The sequence below is a fragment of the Cetorhinus maximus genome, chromosome 10, assembly GCF_964194155.1.
Source record: "Cetorhinus maximus chromosome 10, sCetMax3.hap1.1, whole genome shotgun sequence".
Classification (NCBI taxonomy): Eukaryota; Metazoa; Chordata; class Chondrichthyes; order Lamniformes; family Cetorhinidae; genus Cetorhinus; species Cetorhinus maximus.
This window is the reverse complement of record NC_135888.1, coordinates 135,412,824-135,432,760: the sequence shown is the minus strand read 5'-3', so window position 1 is coordinate 135,432,760 and position 19,937 is coordinate 135,412,824. Positions and strand designations below refer to the sequence as shown.

The window sequence follows — 19,937 nt, the reverse complement described above, 5'->3', positions numbered from 1 at the left end:
TTCCATGCTTAGAACTCTATTGATTTTAAATTCCAAGCATCTCCTTCAAGATCTTTCATACAGCATTTGATAATTCTTATCTTACATCTTCAATCCCCCTGTTTAAATAATATTTGTGTTAATTAACAGTATTGACTGTCATCTCAATTATCATTATACTTTAAATATTGGCCTTAGATCCTCTGTGGGGTGTGTGATGTCAATCATTTGGGGGAGGTGGTGGCATAGTGGTAACATCACTGAACCAGCAATCCAGAAGCCCAGGCTAATCCTCTGGACAGCTCTCCCAATTTTGGCACAAGCCCCTGGAAGTCAGTATAGGAGGACTTTGCAGAGTCAACAGGGCTGGGTATGCTGTTGTCATTTCCGGTGCCGAGGTCAATGCCGGGTGGTCCATTCCCTCCCTCCACCACTGACACATAGTATCAGTAGTCTGTACCCTCTCCAAGATCCACTGCAACAACTCACCAAGGCTCCTTCAATAACACTTTCCAAACCTGTGATCACTATGACCTGGGAAGACAAAGGCAGCAGATGCATGGGAATACCACCAACTCCAATATCCCCTCCTAGCTGCACGCCATCCTGACTTGGAAATAAATCGCCGTTCCTTCACTGTTGCTGGGTCAAAATCCAGGAACCCCTTCCTAACAGCACTGTAGATATACCTACATCACATGGACTGCAGCGGTTCAAGAAGGCAGCTCACCACTGCCTTTTCAAGGACAATTAGGAATGGGCAATAAATGCTGGCCCAGCCAGCGATGCCTACATCTCGTGAAAGAATTTTTTAAAAATACCTAATTAAGTTGCTTACAAAAAAGGAATGCATTATGCTAGGATGGGTTGATACTTTATGTTAAGGAAATGAGCAGCAGGCTCTTCTCTATTAGGAAAAAAACACAATTCAATGTTCTCAAAAGCTCTCAGCTGATCCAATTTGTAAATTTATGTTGATAAAGTTAGCTTCATCCTGGTCTATTCATTGCCCTAATAGTGCTGGATGAGCTACCAAAGATCAGCTTAAGTGCTCTTGGAACTCAGATTTTCACTGACCTCCTCGCTATACTTTAATTTTTGTACTCCTCAAAATTTTGTGGACCACTGCCGACTCGGCCTCATGCCCTGTCTGGTGAAACACCCCTGCAAAAAACACACCTGTCAGCTAGCTCTGCATTGGAGCCAGCCAAATATTCTCAGGCTCTGATTGGTGAGCCATATTAGGACACCTGATTGCTGACTACAGCTTTCTGGCTTTGTGCAGATAAGGCCCGAGGCTCAATTTGTAACTGGCTGTGGACCAACAATATTGTGATACCAATTTCATGTTATTCGTGTTTATGATGTTATTCAAATTCTCCACCAATTAGTCTATTAGATGAGTAATACTGACAGGTTATAGCTTTGGTTGTTAGTTAATGACTTGTCATTGCATGTTTAGCATTTCAAATTTTTACATAACTTGCTGAAAATGTGTGTGTTGTTAATGCGCATCTGGGACATGACTGAACAGGGAAGCTTTGTCAAAGGTTACGGGGAGAAGGCGGGAGAATGGGATTGAGAAACTTATCAGCCATGATTGAATGGCGGAGCAGACTCGATGGGCCGAATGGCCTAATTTCTTATGGTCTTTGTCGCTCTTTAGCCAATCAGATTGGGATTTTAAAATAAACAGCACAAGGACCCTGAAAGAGGTATAAATTAGAGTTGGTGGATTCATTGTCAAATTAAGTACTGAAAGAAACATAAAGAGAGAGAATGGTAGATTGGGTGAAGAGAGAGAGAGTAAAAGAGCAAGAAAAAGTTTAAAATTCTGATGATTTTTATGGTTTTAGATCTCCAACACAAATTAATACATGAAGGAATGGGGCTTCACAATTGCAATAGTTAACTTTCAGTGTCAAAAAAGTTGATTGGCTGTAATTAAAATTATTTTAAAAGTTTGCTTAGACTTGAACTGAGAAGAACTAACTTTCTATGGCAAGTTTTGTCGGTATCTCCCCCACAAACACAGCAGCTTCACACAATTTGTTGCATTTCAATGCTGAGGCAGACAGTGAGATGCTGTTTCCAAGAAACTAACAGTACAATGAAGTGACCTGGACGGCAACCATTCAGTATTCGCATTTAATCACACACCTGTCACTCACCTGAAGTTACTGTACTATTTGTGTATATAATAATCATGAATGTTTTAATCTCTGTATTATTTTTGTAGCACATTCTGGACAAATTTGTTTTGTATCAGCTGCAACTATTCTACAACCAAATATGAAAGTGAAGCAGTGTGCGACTTCATCCTGCTCACATCTAAAGCCACAGCCACATTCACAGTACAAATGTATCATGAATCGCTTAAAATTTTCATGGGTCTCCTATACTTTTATACCATAACTTGCTTATTCATATGTGCAGCAGTGCTTAAAAATAGGTTGTCTGTTTTTTCTTAGGTTACAAAGAAAAAGTGGTTGTTAGAAAACTAAAGGCATTAATTCACAGGTGAACAAAATAAGCCAATCAGCTTCGCACATGCATAAATAATGAAATAGGTGTCTAAAATAAAATAAATTTTGACTTATGTCAGTATGTAAATGGTCCAAGGGCCAAATTAAATGGATTGAATAAAAATAAACATATTACCTGATCTTTCCGACTATGTGAGGCTCTGAAGCACGCCAGTCTGAATTCAATTGTCCCACCTGTAAAAAGGTACATGGACATAATTATACAATTATCAAAGCAAAAGCAAAATTTTGCAGACACTGGAAGTCTGAAATAAAAACAGAAAATGCTGGAAACATTCAACAGGCCTGGCAGCATCTGTAGAGAGAGAATAAGAGTGAACATTACGGGTTGATGGCCCTCCATCAGAATTATTAATAATCTGCTCAAAAAGTTTGGTCAGGAAAATAAATAGGCAGAATAATGATCACTAGTGTAACAACTCTGGCTGGAGCTGTGCACCCATTCATACGATTCAGGCTATACATTTGTTAATACAGGGTATGTGCACTGGGTTTTAATAAGAAATTTCTAGATTCAAAATTCTGACTTTGAATGATAAACCCCAATTACTGAGCAAGTTGAGTAGTTGTTTGTTAGACCACTACAAAAAGGCCACAAAATTTACAGGTAATCAGCACATACTATCTAAGAAAAGCAGCTTACTTGAGTACTGCTTATGCCTTTGTTAATCTGCATTCCAACCTGACAAAGCACAGTGCTGTGCATGCAAAAACAAATGCATGTGTGAGCTGTGGCTCAGTGGTATAATACGCATCTCTGAGTTGCAAATGTGTGGCTCCAAGACCTACTCCAGAAACCTAAGGTCATAATCTAGACTGATCAGCAGCAGCGGCTGTATCTTGATTCAAGGGTGACGTCTACTCAGAGCTGTGAGTTTCCGCCGTGGGTCTTCACGTGAACTGAACAGGCCAATTCTCGACCCTCAGGTCTTTGGGAACATGGGACAGGAGGTAGTTGGATCCAGAGTGCAGGATTTGCTTCATTTTCTTTTCATCTTTGCCACCGCCCTGCCTCAGCATTAAGACGTTGTGACTCAATGCGTGATATAGCTTTATGGACAAGTTGCCACCATTCTGAATGATTGGTAGCAAGCTCCTCCCAGTCATTAATATCAATGCTGCTGCACTTCAAGGAGAGCTTCAGAGGGCCTTTGAAGTTTTACTTATTCTCCTCTGGAATATTGGCCACTTGGGAGTTGAAACAACAGGACCTGGTGAGATGCTTTTTGGCGATCTGGACACAATATCCAGTCCAACTGTTTAGTCCCTTTAGCCTCAGCGATGGCGTAGTGGTATTGTCGCTGGACTAGTAATCCAGAGAACCAGAGTAATGCTCTGGGGAAACAAACACAAAAATAGCTGGAAAAACTCAGCAGGTCTGACAGCATCTGCGGAGAGGAACACAGTTGACATTTAGAGTCCGTATGGCTCTTCATCAGAACTGAGGAAATAGAGAAATGAGATGAAATATAAGCTGGTAGAGGGGGGTGGGACAGGTAGAGCTCGATAAAGGGCCAGTGATAAGTGGAGGCAAAAAAGAGATTGCCAAAGATGTCATAGACAAAAGGACAAAGGGGTGTTGACGGTGGTGATATTATCTAAGGAATGTGCTAATGGGGACATTAAGGGTAGAAAGCAGGACAAACAAGTGGCACATGGCCCTAGTGGGGGTGGGATGGGGGGAAGGGATCGAAATGGACTAAAAGGTGGAGATAAAGCAATAGATCAAAATAAATTTAAAAATAGGTGGGAAAAGAAAAATATATATTTTTTTAAATTATAAATTATTGGAAAAGGGGGATCGGAAAGTGGGTGGGGATGGAGGAGAGAGTTCATGACCTGAAGTTGTTGTACTCAATATTAAGTCTGGAAGGCTGTAAAATGCCTAATCGGAAGATGAGGTGCTGTTCCTCCAGTTTACGTTGAGCTTCACTGGAACATTGCAGCAGGCCAAGGACAGACATGTAGGCATGAGAGCAGGGTGGTGTGTTGAAATGGCAACACAAAGCTTGCCAGTGAAGCTCAACGCAAACTGGAGGGACAACATCTCATCTTCCGACTAGGCACTTTACAGCCTTCCGGACTTAATATTGAGTTCAACAACTTCAGATCATGAACTCTCTCCTCCATCCCCACGCACTTTCCGATCCCCCTTTTCCAATAATTTATCATTTAAAAAAATATATATTTTTCTTTTCCCACCTATTTTTAAATTTAATTTGATTTATCGTTTTATCTCCACCTTTTAGCCCATTTCGATCCCTTCCCCCCACCCCACCCCCACTAGGGCCATGTGCCACTTGTTTGTCCTGCTTGCTACCCTTAATGTCACCATTAGCACATTCCTTAGATAATATCACCACCGTCAACACCCCTTTGTCCTTTTGTCTATGACATCTTTGGCAAACTCTTCTTTGCCTCCACCTATCACTGGCCCTCTATCGAGCTCTACCTGTCCCACCCCGCTCTACCAGCTTATATTTCACCTCATTTCTCTATTTTCTTAGTTCTGATGAAGAGTCAAACGGACTCGAAATGTCAACTGTGTCCCTCTCCGCAGATGCTGTCAGACCTGCTGAGTTTTTCCAGCTATTTTTGTTTTTGTTTCAGATTTCCAGCATCCGCAGTATTTTGCTTTTATCTTAATGCTCTGGGGACCTGGGTTTGAATCCTGCCATGGTAGATGGTGGAATTTTAATTCAATAAAAAGTCTGGAATTAAAAGTCTAACGATGACCATTGTCAATTGTTGTAAAAGCCCATCTGGTTCACTAATGTCCTTTAAGGAAGGAAATCTGTCGTCCTTACCTGGTCTGGCCTACATGTGACTTCTGACCCACAGCAATGTGGTTGGCTGACTCTTAAATGCCCTCTGAAATGGCCTGGCAAGCCACTCAGTTGTTAGAAACCACTATAAAGACAGAAAAAAGGAATGAAACCAGACGGACCACCCGGCATTGACCAAGGCACCGGAAACAACAACAGCATTTGCTGCCCTGTCGAATCTGCAGAGTCCTCCTTACTAACACCTGGGGGCTAGTGCTAAAATTGGGAGAGCTGTCTCACAGACTAGTCAAGCAACAGCCTGACATAGTCATCCTCACGGAATCATACCTTACAGATAATGTCCCAGACTCCACCATCACCACCCCTGGATATGTCCTGTCTGACCGGCAGAAGTGGCGGCACAGTGGTATTCAGTCGGGTATACAGTGAGTTGCCCTGGGAGTCCTCAACATCGACTTCGGACCCCATGAAGCCTCAGCAGGTGAAAAATGGGCAAGGAAACCTCCTGCTGATTACTACCTACCGTCAACCCTTAGCTGATGAATCAGTGCTCCTCCATGTTGAACATCACTTGGAGGAAGCACTGAGGGTAGCAAAGGCACAGAGTGTACTCTGGGTGAGGGACTTCAATGTCCATCACCAAGAGTGGCTCGGTGGCACCACTGCTGACAGAGCTGGCCGAGCCCTAAATGACATAACTGCTAAACAGCGTCTGTGGCAGGTAGGTGGTAAGGGAGCCAACAAGAGGGAAAAACATACTTGACCTCATCCTCATCAATCTGCCTGCCGCAGATGCATCTGTCCATGACAGAATCAGTAGGAGTGACCACCGCACAGTCATTGTGGAGAAAAAGTCCCGCCTTCACATTGAGGATACCCTGCATCGTGTTGTCTGGCACTACCACCATGCTAAGTGGGATAGATTTCGAACAGATCTAGCAATTCAAGACTGGGCATCCATGAGGCGCTGTGGGCCATCAGCAGCAGCAGCAGAATTGTACTCGAACACAATCTGTAACCTCATGGCCTGGCATACTCCCTACTCTACCATTACCATCAAGCCAGGGGATCGACTCTGGTTCAATGAAGAGTGCAGGAGGGCATGCCAGGAGCAGCAAGAAGCATACCTAAAAACGAGGTGTCAAACTGGTGAAGCTATAAAACAGGACTACTTGCATTCCAAACAGCAGAAGCAGCAAGGGATAGACAGGGCTAAGTGATCCCACAACCAACAGATCAGATCTAAGCTCTGCAGTCCTGCCATGTCCAGTCGTGAATGGTGGGGGACAATTAAACAGCTCACTGGAGGAGGCTCGCTCCACAAGTATCCCCATTCTCAGTGATGGAGGAGCCCAGCACAGCAGTGCAAAAGATAAGGCTGAAGCATTCGCAACAGTCATCAGCCAGAAGTGCCGAGTGGATGATCTATATCAGCTTCCTCCGGAGGTCCCCAGCATCACAGATGCCAGTCTTCAGCCAATTCGATTCACTCCACGTGATATTAAGAAACAGCTGAAGGCACTGGATACTGCAAAGGCTATGGGCCCTGACAATATTCCAGCAATAGTACTTGTGCTCCAGAACTTGCTGCTCCCCTAGCTAAGCTGTTCCAGTACAGCTACAATGCTGGCATCTACCCGGCTATGTGAAAAATTACCCAGGTATGTCCTGTACACAAAAAGGAGGACAAGTCCAACCCGGCCAATTGCCGCCCCATCAGTCTACACTTAATCATCGGTAAAGCAATGGAAGGAGTCATCAACAGTGCTATCAAGTGGCACTTGCTTGGCACCTGCTCACTGATGCCTAGTTTAGGTTCCACCAGGTCCAGTTAGCTCCTGACATCATTACAGCTTTGGTTCAAACATGGACAAAAGAGCTTAACTCCCGAGGTGAGGTGAGAGTGACTGCCCTTGACATCAAGGCAGCATTTGACCAAGTGTGGCATCAAGGAGCCCTAGCAAAACTGGAGTCAATGGAAAGCAGGGCAAAACTCTCTGCAGGTTGGAATCAAACCTAGCACAAAGGAAGATGGTTGTGGTTGTTGGAGGTCAGTCACCTCAGCTCCAGAACATCACTGCAGAAGTTCCTCAGGGTAATGTCCTAGGCCCAACCATCTTCAGCTGCTTCATCAGTGATCTTCCTTCCATCATACGATTAGAAGTGGGGATGTTCACTGATGATTGCACAACGTCCAGCACCATTCGAAACTCCTCAGATTCTGAAGTAATCCATGTCCAAATCAGCAAGACCTGGATAATATCAGGGCTTGGGCTGACAAGTGGCAAGTATCATTTGCGCCACACAAGTACCAGGCAATGACCATCTCCAACAAGAGTAAATCCAACCATCTCCCCGTGATGTTCAATAGCATTATCAGCATTGAATCCCCCACTATCAACATCTTGGGGTTACCATGTACCAGAAACTGAACTGGGCTAGCCATATAAATACTATGGCTACAAGAGCAGGTCAGAGACTAGGAACCACGCAACGAGTAACTCACCTCCTGACTGCTCAAAGCCTGCCCACCATCTATAAGGCACAAGTCAGGAATCTGATGGAATACTCCCCATTTGTCTGGATGAGAGCAGCTCCTACAACACTGAAGAAGCTGGGCACCATCCAGGGCAAAACAGTCCGCTTGATTGGCACCACATCCAGAAACATTCATTCCCTCCACCACTGACGCACAGTAGCAGTAGTGTGTACCATCTACATGATGCACTGCAGGAACTCACCAAGGCTCCTTAGACAGCACCTTCCAAACCCATGACCACTTCCACCTAGAAGGACAAGGGCAACAGATAAATGGGAATACCAGCACCTGGAAGTTCCTCTCCAAGTCACCCACCGTCCTGACTTGGAACTGAATCGACGTTCCTTCGCTGTCACTGGGCCAAAATTCTGGAACTCCCTTCCTAACAGCACCGTGGATGTTCCTAGACCACATGGACTGCAGCTGTTCAAGAAGGCAGCTCACCACCACCTTCTCAAGGGCAACTAGGGATGGGCAATAAATGCTGGCCCAGCCAGCAAAGCCCACATCCCTGAATGAATTTTAAAAAAGTAACTTGGTGCCAAAACTAGCTGACCACCATTGATGAACATGATCCCCAGTTTGCGGATGAGTGTAGTGTCGTTACCCACTCTGCAACAGATTTTCAAGCCACTCTCAATCTCTTCAATTCTGCATACAAGAAACTACATCTGTCCATGAATGTTGCTGAAACAAAACTGATATATCAGCCGACACCCTGGTCAGCCATATATCCCACCTTCCCTCTATGCTGAAGGAGAGACTCTAGAGTATGTTCAGCAGTTCCCATACTTTGGCAGCCACCTCTCTCAAAAGGCCATTGACGAGGAGATCCCACATCAGCACAGCTGCGCCAGCTCAGCATTCTATAAACTATGGCACTGAGTATTTGACAACAAAGAGCTCCGCCAATCAACAGAAATCTTAATGTACAGTGTAGTTGTTGTCACCAAACTCCTGTACTGCAGTGAGACCTGGACCGTGTATCAACGACACACAAGAGTACTGGAGAAATCCCATCAGCAATACCTCCACCACATTCTCAGGATTCAACGGGAGAAGCATCAAATAAAGGTCAGTGTCCTTAAAGCCAGATCCAAAAGCATTCAGGCAAACCTCTTGAAAAATCAACTTCATTTAGACTGATACCCCAGTGCTGTACTGAGAGAATGCTGAACTGTCAGCTGTGCTGTCTTTCAGGAGAGATATTAAAGCAAGGCCTCTTCCATTCTCATAGGTGGGGATCAAAGATCTCATGGCTGTTTTTCAAAGAGCAGGGGCTTTCTCCCAGATGGCCCGGCCAATAATTATTCCTCAAACAACATCACTAAAGCAGAATATATGATCATTCTCACATTGCTGTTTGAGGGTGCTTCTTTTGTGCAAATTGGCTGCCCTGTTTCCTGCATTACAACAGTGACAGCACTTTAAAAGTACTTCTCTAGTTTTAAAGCATTTTGACTTCTTTGATATGTCTTGAAGTTGTAAAAGGTGCTAAGTAAATGCAAGTTTCTGCTTTTTCTTTTCAGGTGTGGAATTCAACTTGCCAAGATCGAAATGCAGATTAAATTTTTAACACTGCAAGAGAGCAGATTGTCCTTTCAGCCAACAATAACATTAGAGCTTTAAGGGCAGTTCAGCAGACTGTCTGGGAAACTTTCAAGTTTTAATTTTAAAGTTTAAGTAGTCCAGTTTCCAACAGTTATCATTATACTGTAGACAGCATCACGCTGTGACAGTATGAGGCTATTTGCTTGAGGCGGTCTCACATCAAAAGCCAAACTTACATTCAGCCTGTTTTTTTCTGCAGTTATGCTGCATGTTTTCCATTACTATGAAGCTGAAACTGCTGTTCAGCAAATTAGAGTATGATTGCTATTTTTACACAATTCATAGAGCTGATGGTTTCAGTACTTGAAGCATTGACATGTACATGAACAGAACAAATGCAAAGATGAAACAACAGTAACCTTGTTTGACTAAAGTAAATTCCAACTGAGGGGGCAAATTCAAATCTATACATGTATTTAAATGTGAAATAGAATTCACAAACAATATGAACGAATGTAAGAGCCTTGTGAGATTTCTAGATTCAGAGTGCATTTACATTTGAAGTATAGCATGGCATAAATATTGAACTTACAATGTAATTCCAGGTTCCGGATGGGGCCGACTAGGCTGTAGTCACTGGAGTTTAGAAGAATGAGAGGGGGTCTCATTGAAACATAAAATTCTGACAGGACTGGACAGACTGGATGCAGGGATGATGATTCCTCTAGCTGGGGGTTTCTACAAGGGGTTACAATCTCAGGATACAGGGTAGGCCACTTAGGAATGAGATGAGGAGAAGCTTCTTCATTCAGAGGGTGGTGAAACTCTACCACAGAAGGCTGTGGAGGCCAAGTCACTGAATATACTTGAGAAGGAAATAGATAGATTTCCAGACTCTAAAGGCATCAAGGGGTATGGGGAGAGAGTGGGAGTACAGTGTTGAGATATAGGATCAGCCATGATTATATTGAAAGGCAGAGCAGGATTGAAGGGCCAAATGTCCTGCTCCTGCTTCTATTTTCTATGTTTCTAAGTTCCGGGTCTGACCTGACTTTGGAGCAGAGTAGGGATCCCCGTGGAGGTTGTCTCACACCACTTTGATTGGACACTGCATGGAATTCAAAACCAGTATGATGCAAAACCTGTTTTACAAGGTGCTGAGGAGATTCACCGGATCCCCTGAAAATGTTAAAAATCAATCTTAGAATTCTTTAATTATTGAATAGCAAAGCACTGAAGGAGGCTATTCGGGCAATCGAATCTGCACCAGCTCTTTCAAAGAGTCATCCTGCTAGCCTCGCTTCACTATTCTTTCCTCCATTGCTTTCTCTTTCAAGTATTTATTCAATTCCATTTTGAAAGCCCATATTCAGTTTGTTTCCATCTGCCTATCAGGCTACTTCCCTTCTAAAGTTCTAAGGTTAAGAGAACAGGGATTCTTCTGTGCTTATTCTGTAAACATTTAGATTTTTAACTGTTGGGAGAAAACATGCACATGTGTGTACCCAGCTATTTTCTGGGAAGGACAGTTGCATTTACGTAGGATTAAAAGAATATATGGCACACAAACAGGCCTTTCCACCCAACCAGTGTATTTTTTTTATATTGATTCATGGGATATGGTCGTCGGTGGCTAGGCCAGCATTTATTGCCCATCCCTAATTGCCCCTGAGAAGGTGGTGGTGAGTTGCCTTCTTGAGCTGCTGCAGTCCATGTGGTGTAGGTACACCCACAGTGCTGTTAGGGAGGGAGTTTCAGGATTCTGCCAGCAACAGTGAAGGAACAGCGATAGATTTCCAAGTCAGGATGGTGAGTGGCTTGGAGGGGAACCTCCAGGTGGTGATGTTCCCGTGTGCCTGCCGCCCTTGTCCATCTAGATGGTAGTGGTCGTGGGTTTGGAAGGTGCTGTCTAGGGAGGTTTGGTAAGTTCCTGCAGTGCATCTTGTAGATGGCAGACACTGTTACTACTGTGCATCAGTGATGGAGGGAGTGAATGTTTGTGGATGGGGTGCCATTGAAGCGGGCTGTTTTGTCCTGCATGCTGCCAAGCTTCTTGAATGTTGTTGGAGCTGCACTCATCAAGGCAAGTGTTTATGCTCCACTCAAGACTCCTCCCACCTTTTCTCATCTAAATTGACCACCATAGCTATCAATTCCTTTCTCCCTCACATGCCTGCCCAGTTTCCCCTTAAATGCAACTATTCATTTCAACCACTCCCTGTGATAGTGAGCTCCACACTCTCATCACTCTTCGGGCGAAGAAGTTTCTTCTGAATTCCCTATTAGATTTCTTTGTGACTATTTTATACCAACGGCCTCTAATTATGCTCATCCCCACAAGATGAAACATCCTCTCTGCATCCACTCTATGAAAAGCTTTCATATCTTTAAGGAACTCTATTAGGTCACCCTTCAGCCTTCTTTTTTCAAGAAAGAAGAGGCACAGCTTGTCAATCCTTTCCTGATATGGACACCCACACATTTCTGGTATCACCATTGTGAACCTTCTCTTCATCCTCTCTAGTGCTTCTGTATCCTTTTTATAATATGATGAACAGAACTGTGTGCAGTACCCTTATGGGTGTCCAACCAAGTTTTGAAACAGGTTTAGCACAACTTCTTAAATTTTCAACTCTGTCAAGAAATAAAGCCTAACACTTAATTTGTTTTTTTTTAATGGCCTTGCCAATCTGTGGTGTAACTTTTGGTGATTGATTCCTTTGTACTCCAAAATCCCTTTGTTCCTCTAACCCACCTGGACTTGCACCTTCCAATTGCATTGAGGGGTAGAGGGATCTGGGTGTACAGGTCCACAGGTCACTGAAAGTGGCAACGCAGGTGGATGAGGTAGTCAGGAAGGCATATGGCATGCTTGCCTTCATTGGCAGGGGTATTGAGTATAAAAGCTGGGAAGTCATGCTGCAGCTGTATAGAACCTTGGTTAGGCCACACTTGGAATATTGCATGCAATTCTGGTCGCCACATTACCAGAAGGATATGGAGGCGTTGGAGAGGGTGCAGAGGAGGTTTACCAGGATGCTGCCTGGTCTGGAGGTTATTAGCTATGAGGAGAGGTTGGAGAAACTCGGATTGTTCTCGCTAGAGCGTCGAAGATTGAGGGGCGACTTGATAGAAGTTTACAAAATTATGAGTGGCATGGACAGAGTAGACAGTCAGAAGCTTTTTCCCAGGGTGGAAGAGTCAATTACTAGGGTACATAGATTTAAGGTGAGAGGAGAAAACTATAGAGGAGATGTGCGTGGCAAGTTTTTTTACGCAGATGGTAGTGAGTGTCTGGAATTCGCTCCCAGAGGAGGTGGCGGAAGCAGATACGATAGTGGTGTTTAAGAGGCAGCTTGACAAATACATGAATAGGATGGGAATAGAAGGATAGGGATCCCGGAAGTGCAAAATGTTTTAGTTGACGGGCAATATGATCGGCGCAGGCTTGCAGGGCCGAAGGGCCTGTTCATGTGCTGCACTTTTATTTTTTCTTTGTTCTAATAAGTGACCTCCCTATTCTTCTTAACAAAAGGTATTACCTCACATTTATGTTGAACTTCATTTGCTAATTATTTGCCCATTCCGCAAGTTTATGTCCTCCTGTAATTTGTTGCAGTTTTTGTAAGTATTGACTACCCATCCGTGAATTTAGATGTTGTGTTTTTGATTCCAAGTCCAAATCATTAATAAAAATTGTGAACAGGAATGGTCCCAACACTCTCAGCCATGGAGGAGTCAAGAAATGTAAACGGGCCCTGTTTGCCTGGAATCCAAACTGTCGGCGCCTGTCTCAAACTACAGTGTAGGTATGCCCATAGTTTGCATGGACTTAATTGCTGTGATGAAAATCTCCAGGTCTCAGCTTGGTTTAATTGGCAGATTCCTTGCCTTAAGCCATAAGTTGTGTTTTTAAGCCCTACTCCAAGACGTGACCACACAATCTAGACTGATCCTTCAGTATAGTACAGATGTGAGAGGGCTGCATTGTTGGAGCGGCTGTCTTCTCATTTAGTGGAGATAAAATAACCCTGGTGCTCTTTGAAGAGGAGCAGGGCATTCTCCTGCTCTCCTGGTTAAATTTGTTCCATCAATCAATAATAGATTAACTGGCAGTTGAAATCATTTGCTATTCATGGGACTATCCATGTTTGTAATGTGGCTGCCACATTTGTCTACACAATAACTGCAATTGCACTTCTAAAATAATTCAATGGCTATGCTATGTTTTGGAACATTCTGAAAGTGTCATAATGTGCCATTTAAATGCAAGTTCTTTCCTCTCTCTTTCAATCACTGTTGGTTGTAATGGTCTCTGAAACAAATTAGTTTTGGCAGTCACAATCTACTTCATGGTGGGTGTAAATTTACAGAAGAAAACAATCTATAATTCAACAATAATGAAATTGGAGCAAAGCCATAGTGATGGTTCATGCACAAGAAATTGGAAAATGTCACACAACTTCAGTCTGAGGGGATCAACTGCGCTCAAGGTTAAACAATAATGGTTCAGCAGTGAAAGGAACTTTACTCTGCAACTAGCCATCTAATACAGGTGATTTATCAAGATATGCTCATGGTATTCAATGGAAGAGTTAGAAAGATACTCCATTCCTTATCACATTCTTTACCACAGTTGTAATATACACGGTTTTTAAGGGGAAAAAGTTCACTGTATCAGTATAAAACAGTATGACCATAGCTGCCAAATTTTTCACTTGAGTTTTAGATCACTTATCCACTTAAGTAGAACTAATAAAAAGCTTTTTACTCATGGCAAAATGATCCGGAAATTTTATATTACTATATTGATACTGCTTGTATAAACATGGAAAAATAACTAAGAAATAATGCAATAGAATCATAAAAACTTACAGCCTGTGCTCACTGTTTGATAGAAGGTTCATGCTTAATCTTAAATGCCCACCTTTTATCTGTAACTCAGTAAGTTCTTCATCCTCAAGTACATGTCCAACTCACTTCTAAAATTATTTATGGCATCAGCTTCACCAACTTCTCAGGTACAGTGTTTGAAGTCCCACTGAGCTCCCTCTGAGTGAAAACATTTCTCCTTTTCTCCCTTCTCGCCAATGTTTTAAATCTTGCTGAGAAGACAGATATGTGCTGAAGCTTTTTGTTTTCTACACAGCAGCACAAAAGCAAGTATGCCAAATTTCAAATGATCACAACAAGTTGGCACGCTTGTGTTTGTCCTGATGAATGCAAGATGAAAAACTTTGGCAACATGTCTCTTGTTTCAGCAATATTTAAGTTCTGTACTACCAAGTGACCAATTTTAAATCTATGATCTCTGATTATTGAACAATTAACCAGAGGAATTTGTTTTTCTCAATCTACTCTGTCAAAAACTCTCATCGCCTGGAAAACCATTCTTTATGTCACCCCTTAACCTCTCCTCATAACTGAACTCCCTTGTACTTGCTAACATTCTGGTATACCTCACCTCTACCCTTTCTAAGGCCGATGCATCTTTCCTAAAGTGCGGTGTCCAGAACTGTCCACAATATTCCAGCTGAGGCATAACCAGCGGCTTACAAATTTCTAACATAATCTCTTTTAAAAAAACTATTCTATGCCTTTACATATAAATCCAAGTTACCCGTGAGTTTGTAACCACCTTGTCACTTTCCCCTGCCACTGTTAAGGATTTGTGTATGTAGACACTGAGTTCTCTCTGCTTGAAACCACTTTTGAAAATCATGCAATTTAAAGGATACTGTATTTCGCATTAGTCATCCCAAAATGCATCCTTTCACATTTCTCTGCATTGAACTCCATCGACCATGCTTCTTGCCAATTAACTATCTGGTCTACATCATCTGAAGTCTATAACTATCCTCAGCAGCACCAAATCCATTGTCAAGTTTTGTATCATCTACACACTTACAATGCTATTCACAACACAGGAGTCCAGGTTGTTAATAAAATTTTTAAAAAACATTTAATGGATCCAAAACTAACCCTTGGAGGACACCACTGCAATCCATCTTCTAGCCTGAAAAATCTATCACCCCTCTATGCTTCCTGTCACTGAGCTAATTCAATATCAATCTTGTCATGTTCCTCTTAATTCCATGGGCTTCTAACTTTTTAACAAGCTGCTTGATAAGGGGCAGGATATTTTAGATTTCCACCCATAGCAAATTTGACGCCTATGAAGCAGGTGTATCACCCTGCCTGACACTAATTTTGTAAAATGTTTTCCAGTTTCAGGTTACTTTTGCCTGCAGCCTGTGAACTGTGGCCACAGAATGGACACTCCATTGCAGCTTCCCAGTTGCAAGCAGTGAGACATCAGCTATCTCCTATACTGAGACAGCTACTAGATCAGGGCTGGGCTTTGGAGAGTGCCTGAGGTGAGAAGGAGTGAGCATAGGTCATATGTGAGCTAAAGTATTTATCTGCAGTCAGAATGTGCACTCCTGTTCCTCTTGGGCCCATGGAAAAGTGAAAAATGTAAGGCCCTATTGTGTTGGGGTGACTGGACTTCACTTTAAGGACCGCTACTTAGGCTAGTCACTGTCTGGTACAAATGGATGGAGCATGCATAGGTCACTTTCTAATGACTTGTATGAGAATATGGAAATCCAGGTCCCACAATGGCATAGAACCTTCATTTTGATATTTACAAAGCTCCCTGCCTGAAGCATGTGAGTATGTTCTTCTTGCATTTATAAGTGCACCTGAAAATTTCATCAGGCAGGCTTTGGGCATAGAAGGGTCAATAAAGGGTCCCTAGACCTGCTCTTCCTGTGCCTGCTGTCCATTTATCAGGCTATGAATAAGTAGGCAGAAGCTGAAAATCACCCCATGATATTATAACCTCAGGGAGAGAAAAGACTGATGTATGAGGCTGCCTTTATGTTAGCTCCAAAGTTAACACAGGTTCTGAGACCTGAAGCTATGATATTGATTGCAGCACTGCAGTAACTTATTTTTACTGCCTAGTTCCAAATTGAATTTTCAGGTCTAGAAGAGAGGCCTCAGCACAGATGGTTATAAGATGAATAAGATGTGTTTTGACAGTGTGATTGTAATATCCACATACTGAATCAATTTCAAGCTCTGTGTAGTTTTCTAAAGTACCCAAGAACTCGAGATCTTTCTAAACTAGATTTAGCGTTGTGCTAGAGTTATATTCAATGCAATGCAAAAGTGCAGTGCTGAAGCACGATCTACTCCAACAGTTTCATATGTCTAACTCTACAGTGAATCAAAATCCCACTCATAGGAATTAGAAAAATTATGGCAAAGTAGGAGACTATTGGGACCATCAGACTTAACCTTTGATTGGAGCTCTTTATAATCCCCCTTCCCTTTGCATTTCCTCCACACCCATTTATACACTTCTTTATTTAGGTATGAAATACATAAATGAGAAGGTGTAGTCTTTAACTCCAAATTTTAAACCTTCTAATAACTCCACTGACACTGTCACTTTTTTCACTTTATACATTGTAGCTACATAAACGTAGCAATATAACGGAACTCATGGTTAAGTTGACCTATGTAGGTCCCCCAGGGTGCATTCAAACTCCAAATGTAGTTTTAGTGCAAAGTAGCTTGGCATGGCATCAATGCTACAAGTTACCGTTTTATTGCACTCTACATGTTACATCAGGTATCAACCTGGGACTAGAAAGGAACTGAGTGAAAAACTCTCATCGTTTGGGAATCAGAGGGGCATTGGCATTCAACTTATACTCCAAGATCAGCATTGGTGCACAGTGGTCTCTGCTATAGTGGTGTGAATGTACCCTCATGTGATCTTATGAAATCAAACCGTACAAGAAACTGGAAACGAGTGGTTAAGTGCTCACTGCTTCCCCCGATTTTCCTCAGAGCAACCATCTTTGGTGCAACTCACCTCAGAGTGCGGATTTTTCCAATTATTCGTTAGCTCCCCTCTCCATTCTGCCAGAAGCGTGTCAGTATTTGCCGTGTCATTTTGCAATGTTGCCGTGTTGTATGGCGCTAAAAAGACGAAATCCCCCTTACTTGATAATTGATTTGGACGAACCTTATAGGAGTATGTTCGAGAAAGCGACCCATTGCCAACTAACTCAACGAAGTGTGGGGTTCCTTTGTAATCGGGTACAGTTTGAAAATATAGATGGGAATTTGGGAAAGTGTCGTCCGCATGCCACCGTTTTAAATTGCAGCACGAGGGGGAGAGGTCACAGCAGCGAGACCTACTCCTATCAGAATGACACATGGTCGCAATGAGGACGATTAGAACGACAAGGAGAATGGAGGAGGTTGAAGCTAAAGTGATTATTAAATAAAAGGCTAAATTAGAAGTGGGACGGATGTCCTGGGGTTGTGGAATTTGGTCTGACAGAGTTTCTGCGCCACTGTCTGTTATTAATAAGTTGATGGTGACCGTGGCGGAAAGGGACGGGTGTCCATTGTCTTTCGCCAGAACGACGAGTTTATGCATGGGGTCGTCCTTTTCCACGAAACGACGATTTGTCCTGATTTCTCCGGACCCGTGTGCCACGGTGAACAGACCCGAGTCAGTGGCCTGGAGCAACTGATAGGACAAACGAGCATTCTGGCCGGAATCTGCATCTGCAGCCATCACTTTGGTCACGAGGTAGCCCGGCTCCGCCGAGCGAGGCAAAGTTATTCGAGAATTGTTCTTGGTCAATGGGGAAATGATGTGCGGGGCGTTATCGTTCTGATCCAGGACGATGACATTCACAGTCACATTGCTGTCTAGGAGCGGGAATCCAGCGTCCCGAGCTTGAACATAGACCTGAAAGCTTTTGAGTTCCTCGTAATCGAATGAGCGTTGGGAATAGATGACACCGGTGTCCGAGTTGATGGAAACGTAGGCGGGTGCAGGCATGTTATGAACCTGGCTGTTCAGGATCGAGTACGCTACATGTGAATTCTGGTTCAGGTCCGGGTCCAAAGCGGAGACGGCACCTATGGAAGAGCCAGGAGGGTTGTTCTCGGGCACATACACTGTATAGGAAAGCTGTGCAAAACGTGGTGGATTATCATTAATATCCGAAACTTGAACCAGAATGGTTTTGTTGGTGGGGAGGGGAGGAAATCCTGCATCAGTGCAGGTTATGTGAACCGTATATTGGGAAGCCATCTCTCTGTCCAGGGTATGGCTGGTGGTCAGTGTGTATGTGTTCTTTAAAGATGTTTTGAGGTTAAATGGTAGGTCATCCGGAATCTGACACTGAAACTGCCCATTTAGTCCGGAATCTCGATCCGTTACACGCATCAGAGCTACTACAGTCCCAGGCTGGACATCCTCCCGGACCGGGGTAGATACTGACATCAATGTCACCTCTGGTGCATTATCATTCACATCAATTATCTCCACTATAACTTTGCAAACTGCAAAGTGAATGCTGTCCTTTGCTTCAATGTTAATCTCATAAAGATTATTCTCCTCGAAATCCAGTACCCCCTTGACTCTCATTTCTCCCATTTTGGACCCGAGGCTGAAGAGGTCACGAACTCTAGCCGGGGTACTGCTGCTGAAGGAATAGCTTATGTCACCATGAGAACCTTCATCCAAATCAGTGGCATTGAGTTTGATAACCAAAGTACCAACTGGCACGTTTTCCGGTAACCTCACCTTGTACACTGCCTGCTCGAATACCGGCCAGTTGTCGTCGACATCGAGAACAGTGATGATAATTTGGGAAGTGCCTGACTTCACTGGGATTCCACCGTCAATAGCTGTCAGAGTTAACCGATGAGTCGCCAGCGCTTCCCTGTCTAAAGCCTTGGTCAGCACTAAGACTGCAGTTATACTGCCGTCGCTGCTGTTCTTGACCTCTAAGGCGAAGTGTTGATTTGCGTTCAAATGGTAAGTGTTGATGGAATTGGTGCCCACGTCGGGATCGTGCGCGCTCGGGAGCAGGAAGCGCGTTCCCTGCGGAACTGACTCCACAATTTCCAGATGGAGCTCATCATTTGAGAAACTGGGCGAATTATCATTTATATCCAATATCTCGACTTCAGCGCTGTAAAGCTCCACCGGATTTTCGATTATAATATCATTAGCAAGGACACATCTAGCGTTTTGTCCACAGAGTTTCTCTCTGTCTATCTTAGCATTCACACGCAACTCTCCGTTAGCTAAGTTTACCTTAAAATACCGCTCATTGGCTTCAGACATTAACCGAAGATTGCGATTAGCTAACTCGTTCACGTCTAAGCCTAAATCCCTGGCGACATTCCCAACAAAGGCTCCGTGCTCCAGCTCTTCAGGAATTGAATAACGGATCTGTCCAGAGACATTTTCCCAGATACAAAGCAGGAAAATAAAAGACCACGCTAGCATTCTCTGTCTGAATTAGTCCTTGCATTCGGAGTGCTGTAGGAATCCAAACCAAGAAATCGCGGCAACCACCTGTATGATCCAAAATGTCGCGATGAATACTTGATATCCGTTCTTAACAGTTGAGAAAGACTGCATGGAAAAGATGGCTGTTGAATGTGAATGTAAACACTGAATCAGTGCTGTTCCTTCTTTCCGATTCTTCG

General features: G+C 43.3%; 1 protein-coding gene across 2 annotated transcripts in view; it reads right to left on the bottom strand.

Moving 5' to 3' along the window:
- Positions 1-19,937, bottom strand: part of LOC144686068 (protocadherin gamma-A6-like) — a 245,473-nt gene that overhangs the window by 164,130 nt on the left and 61,406 nt on the right. Inside the window, exons 1-2 of one of the 2 annotated variants that reach the window (XM_078551227.1) lie at positions 17,290-19,936; positions 2,641-2,699 (exon numbers count right to left, since the gene is read on the bottom strand). In XM_078551227.1, the coding sequence (XP_078407353.1) occupies positions 2,641-2,699; positions 17,290-19,734 (2,504 nt within the window). In that variant the 5' untranslated portion in view covers positions 19,735-19,936. Of the gene's footprint in view, positions 1-2,640; positions 2,700-17,289; position 19,937 lie in introns of those variants that run through there. The other variant, XM_078551228.1, reaches the window with a different exon arrangement.